An 8725-nucleotide genomic window follows, 5' to 3' on the forward strand; every position below is an offset into this window, starting at 1 on the left:
TATAATATATAATATATAATATATAATATATAATATATAATATATACTATATAATTATATATATTGTATAGTGTATAATATATAGTATATAATATATTTTATTTTATTATTATTATACACTATATATTATATAACATATTTTATATATTATATACTATATATTATATACTATATATTATACATTATATATATTTTAGACTATATGCTACATAGTATATATTATATACTGTATATTACGTGTTTCATATTATATATTATATATTATATAATATTTTGAGCCTCTCAAATTCATATGTACTATATTAACAATATAGTACCTGACAATAAAAAGCAGCACAAATACTAATAATAATCATCATATATCATATCATAAAGAAAAAAAGAGTTGGCTGCCACAAAGCCCAATAAAAGAGAGACACGGAGACAGTGCCTCCATCTGTCTCCTCTTTTGGATGCCTCACCTCTTGCTGGTTTCTTTCTGTCTCCTCATCGCTGTCTTCGTCCTCGCTGCTGCTGCTGCTGCTGCTAGCCTCCTGGTTCGATATAAGGAGCTTCAGAAGCTTCTGGTCCCTTTCGGTGTCTACTTCCAAACTACCACCTTTGCGGCGTCCCCCTTTTACTTGCTGTACTAATTGCTTAGCCCTTAGCAGACGGAGAGCAGCAAAGTCCGCGTCTGTTAGCAGTCGCTCACCTCCACAAGGGATAGCCCCTGCTGCTGCTCCTGATGCTGCTTCTGGTTCGTTGGCGGCTGTTGCAGCTGTGGCTTCTGTTGGTGCTCCCGATGTTGCTGCTGCTGTTGCTGTTTCGTCCTCCCCTGCTGCAGGTTTTGGCTGGTGTTCTTCGCTGTCTATGTCTTCTTCTTCCTCTGTCTCTTCCTCTTCTTCAGCTTCGCTGTCTTCTTCACCACTGTCTGCTGCCTCTGTCTCTTCACTGCCTGTCTCCTCCGCATCCTGTGTATCTGCCTCTTCCTCATTAGCTTCGGTGTCTGTCATCTGGCCCTCGGCCTCACTATCTTCGGAGGCACTCTCCCCTTCTGTATTCTCTTCTTCTGCTCCTCCTCCTAAGAGCTGCTGCAGCTCCTCCTTCGATTGCTTCTTGAGGGCTTCCAGTTGCGGCAGCAGCTGCAAACTCGTGGAGACACTTGAAGCCCCAAACACGGGCGGAGACACCTGCGTACACCCCACCAGCACGGAACCCAACTACCTCGTTTGTCTTATCCGTCCATTTTTCGTTTGCATTGCAATCAATCCTACAATGCATGCTTCCTCATGCCTGGTGCTGCTGCTGCTGGGCGGCAGGCAATCACAAGCAGACAGAAGCACAGAAGCCTAATACTGCTCCTCTAATAGAACAGATAAAAGGCGTCAAGCGGCAAGAAAGACAGAACCAAGGAGGGACAAACATAAATGCAAAAAAGAAGCAAAACACAGCAACCCACGCCCTCACGGCGACAGCCAGCGAGGGACACAAGAAACCGAAACGGGGATACAAAAGACAACTTACGGAACGGCCGAAACACTAAAGGGACAACGACATTGCCAACGCTAAGAGGGACAGTAACGAGACGGTGAGAGTGCCATTCCGCATGGGAGATAATGAGGAGAAACAAGGAGGGTTTGCGCGGGACTGAGAGGCAGGGGAAGAGAGAGGAGACACATAAAAGGTGCCTCCTTTTAAACCACTCATCTTACATGGTCTCTTTGCAGCTTTATGGCGGCCTCCTTTCCTAAGAATGCACGCGGCAGCAACGTTGGGTGTATCTCCCTAAACAGATTGAGGAGACCTCGTGCGGCTGCGGAAACACTTTTGCTGTTCTTGTGTTTTGTATACTGCAGCAAATCCCCAAGAAGCTCGGGCGTCATGCAATGGGGATTCCTGCTGCAGATCTCCGTTATCTACGGCACACGGAAACCCCAAATCCTAAAGCCTAAATCATACGACCTGCGTCCTCAAGTTGTCTGCACGAGGGGGGCTGCAGGCTGCAAACAACGGGCTGGTGGACGACGTGGAACCTGAACCCAGACTTTAGCGAGAGTGAAGGCTTAGGGATTTGGGCAGTGTCGATGCTTTGGAGTATAGGGTAGAATGGATGTGTGACTATTTGTGTGTTTCTGCTCCACAGAGTTTAGGCTTTAGTGTTTCGGGTTTACAGCGTTGAGGCCCAGTGTGACGACTTCTTCTCCTCGTGTGTCTGAGACGAAGTTGTCAGCAATTGTCTTGAGGAGGGGTTTGACCTCGTCAGGAGGAACTGCTGCGTGCACTGAATTAGCAGCAATTGCAAGAAGAGAGGGGACAAGCCTCTGAGAGGGTTTTAAATATCTTTCCAGATAAGGATAGAGACTCAGCAACAAAACCTTGTGATGTGACACAAGACGAGATACCAAGTTCAAGAACACAACTCGAGTGCTGAAGCTCTCGCGCTGCTGCCGCACGCGAGCTGCACACACAATCAATACACCCCAAACCACAAACCGTAGATCATAAACCCTACATTGACAGAGGTGCGCATTGGCCCCGCTAACAACGATGTTGCCGAAAATGTAAAACTCAAAGCACGTCCTGAACACTAAACCTTAAACTGCAAACCCGAAATCATGAACCCTTAACCTTAGGGTTTTTAGAGTGAAGTACCGAAGAGTTTATCGGCGAGTGCGTGAGCATCGTAGATGAGGTCGAGAATGGCAGCAGACGCTGTGATGCCCCAATGGTTTTGCTGCGCCTCCAACCGCTGCTGCTTCCTAACAAGCCGCTTCTGCATGCGTTGCTGCAGCAGGGAAGACACGGCAGAACTCCTAAACTCTGAACCCTCACTCCATGCCGCTAGCAGAAATAGCACCAGGAGGATGCCCCAAACTGCGCAGTGCAATTCAGAACACGGGCTAGTGCTGGGGTGTACGCGCACCTTTTGCTTCTTGAGCTTCCGCTTCGCTGCCATTGTCTTCTTAGAATGCAAAACGCTTTTCTGCTGCAGCTCTGCTGCTGCAGCTGCAGCAACCGCCTCCTCCCCCTCTTCCTCGTCGGCTTGGATTGCGTGACTTGCTTGCACTGCAGCAGCCTGCGCAGCACCCAGCTGACCCACGACCGACACTGCTGGCTAACTGGCTAGCTACCTGCCTTCTGGCTAGCCAACCACTAACAGCTAGTTAGACCAGCAGCGACCTGGGTGCTCCGCTACGCTAGCCAGCTAAAGCCTCTGGAGCAGGGTAGCTGGCTAGCTCGGCGGCTCGCAGGTTGCTAGCTCCAACTAACTGGTCCGTCAGCTTGCTAGCAGCTAGCTCTCAGTTAGCTGCCAGTGATTTCGCATCTAGCTAGCAATTAGCTACAGTATATTGCCCACCTGAATCTCCCCCAAGAGAAAGAGAGCAGCGCTTAAGGCAAGCCGAGCGTCCCCTGCCAAAGTCAAGGCAGCAATGGCGTTGACTATTTTTGCAGAAGAGGAGCTGTTGCGAGTTAATCCCTTTGATGTGATGTGTCTGTACACCTGAAATAAGCAACACAGCGCCAAGCGAGCCGGCAAGGGAGAAGATCCGCTCTTTAGCAAAGCAAACAGGCGAGTCAGCAAAGAAGTCCGCGCCTGCAGAAACATACACAACAGACCCTAAACCGTATATACATAACAGTGCACTCCACAGTGCTGATTCGAGCCCCGGCTGTAGGCCCTATCCTGTAGAGGCATTCTAAGCAGGCTTCAAACCTTAAACCGTAATATCTCACTTGGTTGTTGGTCGTTGCCGCAAAAACCTTCGACACGTCTTTAACGACAAATGCCATTAGCCGCTGGCGAACAAATTTGTCTTTAATAGATAACAGAGACAGTGCTTGCTGCAGCAGCTCCTCGCAGCTCAGCTGCAACGAACACAGCAAGCCCTGGGCCCTAAACCCTAAACCCTAGGTCCACCCAGCTCGCGACTCACACCTCAAGGTCGGGAGACCCGAGCCAGCCAACGACTTTGCTCCCTGGCTCTCTACCTTGCAGGCATCTAGAGTTTAGGGTCTGCGGACCATTTTCTTGCTTCTGAGGAGCAGCAAGCTGTTCAACAGCGCATGTCGTGTGGTGGGGTGGAGGTCTGTCTGCAGCAAAAGCTCTTGCATAGCTTCTTTGAGCATAGCGCAGGGAGAGGGGCCCTCTGAGGGGGCCCCCAGGCCCACTGCCTGTCCTGGGAACGTCTCTGGGGCAAAAGCATCAAAGACGGGTGCCTCCTTTGGGGCCTCCGGGGGCCCCGTTACCCACGTATCTTCCGCTTCAACACTGTAGCAAGGAGCTGTCTGCAGCAGCAGCAACAACAGCGACAGCAGCAGCAGTAGCAGCAGCAGTAGAGAAAGCAGGTACAGCTCAGGAGCTTGAAGAACGGGGGGGACTGCCCGTCGGAAGCTTGAGGGTTTGGGGCCTAGGGGTGGGGGGTATAGGGTTTACGTGGGCCAGAAACATGGCGAGGCTCTGCAACTTTCTCGTCGGCCTGTACGGCTGCTCTTTTAGTGCTGCGACGAGACCTTCAAAATTTGACATTTGCAACTTGAATTCCTCGCGATAGGCCTCAGGGTCTCTCTTTATTTTGTTCTGCATCAAGCAGCAAACCCTAAACACTACACCCTAGAACTTAAACCCTAAACCTAAAGCTTGCAAACAGGGAGAGACAGCCACACAACGGGATGAGGAACCACCAAGCAACAATTCAAACCCTAAAAGCTAGTCAACATCTCAAAGCCTTCTCGGTGGGCCCCTACAATTTAAAACCATTCGCACAAACACCTTAAATCGTGGATGAAAGCCTAAACACCAAACCGTAAGAGAATGGGTCACCTGGAGCAGCGCCAGAGACATGACAGACTCCTCCTGGTCCTCGTTGAGACTCCCCATTTTGCCTGAAAGATTCTGAAGGCAAATACCTATAGGCTATGGTGGTTGCCCTAAAAATTGCGTGAGGAGCGGCCAGATTGCCGGCTCCTCCACTGTTGCTGAGGTTTACGTACACTTCAAGCTTCGCCGTGTAGTAATTTTGATTTTCTGCTGCAATGAGGGAGTCGAGGGAGAGGAAGACCAGGGGCGGTGGGCCCCACAGCAGCGCTGTGAAACCCTCAACCCTCAACTCTACACCCCAAACCCTAGCTCCGCTACTAGAGCTAAAAACAACGCCTCCGCTGATATATAAATACATCAAATAATTAAATTTCAGCGTTGAAAATACCTAAATGAGACAGGGTGGTGGAGAAGCAATTTGGGTTGGCAGTATCCTCGCGCATGCAGATAGAGGCCCTCGCTCTAGGGTCCACGGTTTAGGGTTTAATGTTTACCGTTAAGTTCTGCCTATTTGAAATTCACACGCAAAACCCTAAAACATAAAACATAAAACTGCAGTATCTGCATTCCGAACGTTTTATGTTTGCTTAGCTAGAACCTGAAGCTTCGATTCTGACTCGAGGGCCCTATGCCTACACTCTAAACCCGAAACCTTAAACCCGCAAGCTTCATTGTCTTACGTCCATGATTTTTCTTCCTTACGTTGCTTTTTGATGCTTGAAGGAGGGAATTTGACTCCTAATGTACCTGCAGCCGCCCCACTACCCGCTTCCTAAACACTAAACAGTCAATCGTAAATCCTAAACCCTAAACCCTCAGCAGGATGGAGGCGGAGGAGGTATCTTTGGGTTTTATGGAAGCAGAGCGAAGGGCACCTCGTTGGTTTTTCCCATCAAAAGTTGGGGGTCTGCCGCATTGGCATGCGTTGCCTCCTCCTCAAGATTTGTTTTGCGGTGTCTGTACACCTCAAGTGCCTCTGACGCTGCTGGTGCAGGTGAGACTTATGTTCTACACTATATGGTAGAGCATACGCTGTTTCTGTTGCTGCGGCTCCTTCTTCTCCACTTGCTGCTGAGGCTGGTGATGACGACAGCGCGTGCTGTTGATTGCACGAGAGCTAGTTCAGCAGTTGTTCCCCTGCAGCACTTGCTGCTGCGACAGTTGCTGGTGCATCAACTGCTGCAGCTTCTTCTCACTTTGGTGCTGCAACAATTGCAGCACCAGTGTGGAAGGAAATGTGGTTAAGGGTTGGTGTGCGCTGCTGTTGCTGCTCGTATTGTTTACCCCTGACGATGTCACTGGACTGCTGTTGCAGTTGCTGCTGCTGCATTTGTTGTTGTTGCTGCTGCTGCCGTTACTGCGCTGCAGCTGTACGCGCCTGTGGAAGATGCACCTCCGACTTCTTTTCACCGCTGCATTTATATATTTTGTTGTTTTTCTTGTGGCTCACATTTCCGTGCGGTGTCTGTACACCTCCCAAGAATAAACAACGAATATCCTGACTGTGCAATATCGACTTTCTTTCAATCGAAGAAGGAATTCTGGTCCATCTGGAGGGAGCAGGAACAACAACAGCAACAGAAGGACGGAGATGTGGAGAGGAATGATGGCAACAGCAGCAGCGCTGATACATCTCCGTCAGCAGCAGAAGCAGCAGCCTCTCAGAAGCAGCAGGAGCAGCAGCAGCAGATAATTGATGCTAATGCACAGGTAGATGTAGTAAAGAAGCTGCAGCAGGGGGAAGAAAGTCGAAGGGTTTGCTGCTGCCCTATGTGCGGCCTAGCAGGCGGAGAGACAGTTAGAGACACCGAGCTTGCTGCAGCTGCTGAGCTGCTGCAGCAGCAGCTGATGCGCGAAGAACGGAGACTGCAGGTTCTGCTTCTGCAGCAGCGGCAGGAGACAGAAGCAGCAGGAGCAGATGAGGAGACAGATACAGCAGCCTTGCAAGACCTCGACGAGACCGACTTCGAGAATGAAGACACAGAGGAAGATCAAAGGGGACTCTTTACCCTAGATACCGCTAACATACAAGGTACACAGAAGCCCTAAACCCTAGATATAGGAACACAACCACAGAGCCTGAGGTGCCAGCAACAGGCCTGTACAGCCTTGACTACTGAAGCGAGTCCCTCCCTAGCACAAACCCTAAACCCTAGACCCTAGTTCCGCCACTGCAAAAGCAGCAGCAGCTTTCTAGCGGTGGGAAGACAGACCGCAATTGCTCTGTGCTTCTTAACACTTGTGAGGGTTTAGGGCTTCTTAACGCTTGCGAGGGGTTAGGGTTTGATGCTGCGCTTGATATGTGCAGCTGTTCGCGTGTTGCATCCTCGATGCTTGAAGCGCCTAAAATTTGGATCTGTTTTTGTGTCTCTTCCTGAGTTCCCTCTTGCTGCGGAGACAGAAGAACGGAGGTGTACAGACACCGCAGCTCAGGAGACACTTGAGAGCGCCCTGCGCAGATTAGGACTGCAACGGGACAGCAACAAGCCACTTTCCCATGAAGAAGAACTCCTTAAAAGATACCAACAAACTATAGCAGAAACACCTGGTCAGCCGTTGCTGCTGCTTCTGTTGGAGTAGTCTTTGGGATGGGGTGTACCTAAGCTTTCTTTGTTTGTGCGCTTTCATTGGAAGTTGTACAAAACTGTCTTCGTTGAACTGCATGCATGCGCATACAGGGGCTTTCTGTGTTTTGCGGCGTGTAGTGTGTGATTCCAGGAGCACCAGGTGCTGCTGCACTAGAAAGGGCAGATAAGCAGCAGGTGTTGCTATATCTTTTGAGCAGGGGTGTAGTATCTCTCGAGGTGTATGTTGTATGCTTGTGCATAGACATTTGGGGCGCGCTTGATGTGCATGCGCGTGGAGAGGATTTTTTTTGTGTATTTGTTTGTCTTCCCTTGTTTGTTTGTTGCGGTTTTTAGAGGCAGATCTAGATGCTTCAGAGATGGACGCTTTTGAAGAACTTCATCTTGAGCACAGTTCACAAGACGCTCAGCTAGAGGTGTTTATTAAACGGTGCAAAGAACAACCCCACCAAAGGGGACATGTGCTGCGCTATGCCTACAAAGGGAAACCTCTTTGGCCCTTCTCTGCACAGCAACTCAAAGAGGCAGATGTCCCCCCGTGTGCCTGCGGGGCAAAGAGACACTTTGAATTTCAAGTTAGACATGCACACATATTCCTGCTGCTGCTTTGGGCGCTGCTGCAGCTGTTGGGGTCTTCCTGCTGTTGTAGGGGGTGCCGTTTTTCTATGGTGCCGCTGGCTGCAACGTGACCCTGTCTGTGTCTCGACAAGAGACCGAGGACAACCGTAAAGGGAAACGGAGACTGACGGAGACAAGCAACGAATGTTTTGTCTCCCTCCTGCAGTTGCGCTTGTGTGGGGTGTCTGTGGGGTTTGGGTGTCTTCGCAGGTGCAGCCTCAGCTGCTGTCCAAGCTAGTGGAGCACGTGGGGTCGAACGATCCCGCAGCAGTTGCAGCTTTAGAGCGTCTCTCTTTTGGGTTGTTAGCTGTCTACACTTGTTCGTCTCACTGCAGTGAGGTATCTCCTCAGCTGTCTCCTCAGTCGCTGTATACGTATATAGAAGAATTTGTGTATGCACAGCCGGACCCTTTCTACGGCTAAACGAGGGGAGGCACAGGAAGGGAGAGAAACTCAAAGACATGCTTATAAAGAAAACGAGACAAAAAATAACGAGAAAGACACAGACAAGGAGACAGAAGAGGGACAGAAAGAAGCAGAGAAAGAAAAACACCAAGAGAGACAGAGAATATAGACAAAAGAGAGGCAGAAGTAGAAGACACAGATACACAGTAAAATGTAGACATAGAACCAGGCATATGGAGTGACAGAAAGGGAAAGAGACACTAAGAGAGACAATAAGAGAGAAATAGAAGAGGCAAAAACTGAGCGGAAGAGGAAAGGA

The 8725-nt window shown here is 49.6% G+C and overlaps 2 protein-coding genes across 2 annotated transcripts; one reads left to right on the forward strand and one right to left on the reverse strand.

Annotated features, from left to right (window-relative positions):
- Positions 1–362: 362 nt before the first annotated feature.
- Positions 363–4858, reverse strand: EMWEY_00048350 (hypothetical protein, conserved; the record flags this gene model as incomplete). Its single annotated transcript, XM_013479357.1, has 10 exons — positions 363–1169; positions 1692–1895; positions 2151–2437; positions 2632–2764; positions 2903–3055; positions 3338–3574; positions 3715–3846; positions 4003–4266; positions 4415–4558; positions 4784–4858. The coding sequence occupies 10 exons, from the start codon at positions 4856–4858 to the stop codon at positions 363–365; spliced, it is 2436 nt and encodes an 811-aa protein (XP_013334811.1).
- Positions 4859–5621: 763 nt separating this feature from the next.
- On the forward strand, positions 5622–8424 carry EMWEY_00048360 (programmed cell death protein, putative; the record flags this gene model as incomplete). The annotated part of the gene is made up of 5 exons (XM_013479358.1): positions 5622–5792; positions 6167–6830; positions 7107–7346; positions 7720–7958; positions 8212–8424. 5 exons carry the CDS (start codon positions 5622–5624, stop codon positions 8422–8424), a joined length of 1527 nt encoding a protein of 508 aa, XP_013334812.1.
- Positions 8425–8725: the final 301 nt, after the last annotated feature.

Source organism: Eimeria maxima, genomic scaffold, assembly GCF_000499605.1.
Source record: "Eimeria maxima Weybridge genomic scaffold, Emw_scaff1085, whole genome shotgun sequence".
NCBI lineage: Eukaryota > Apicomplexa > Conoidasida > Eucoccidiorida > Eimeriidae > Eimeria > Eimeria maxima.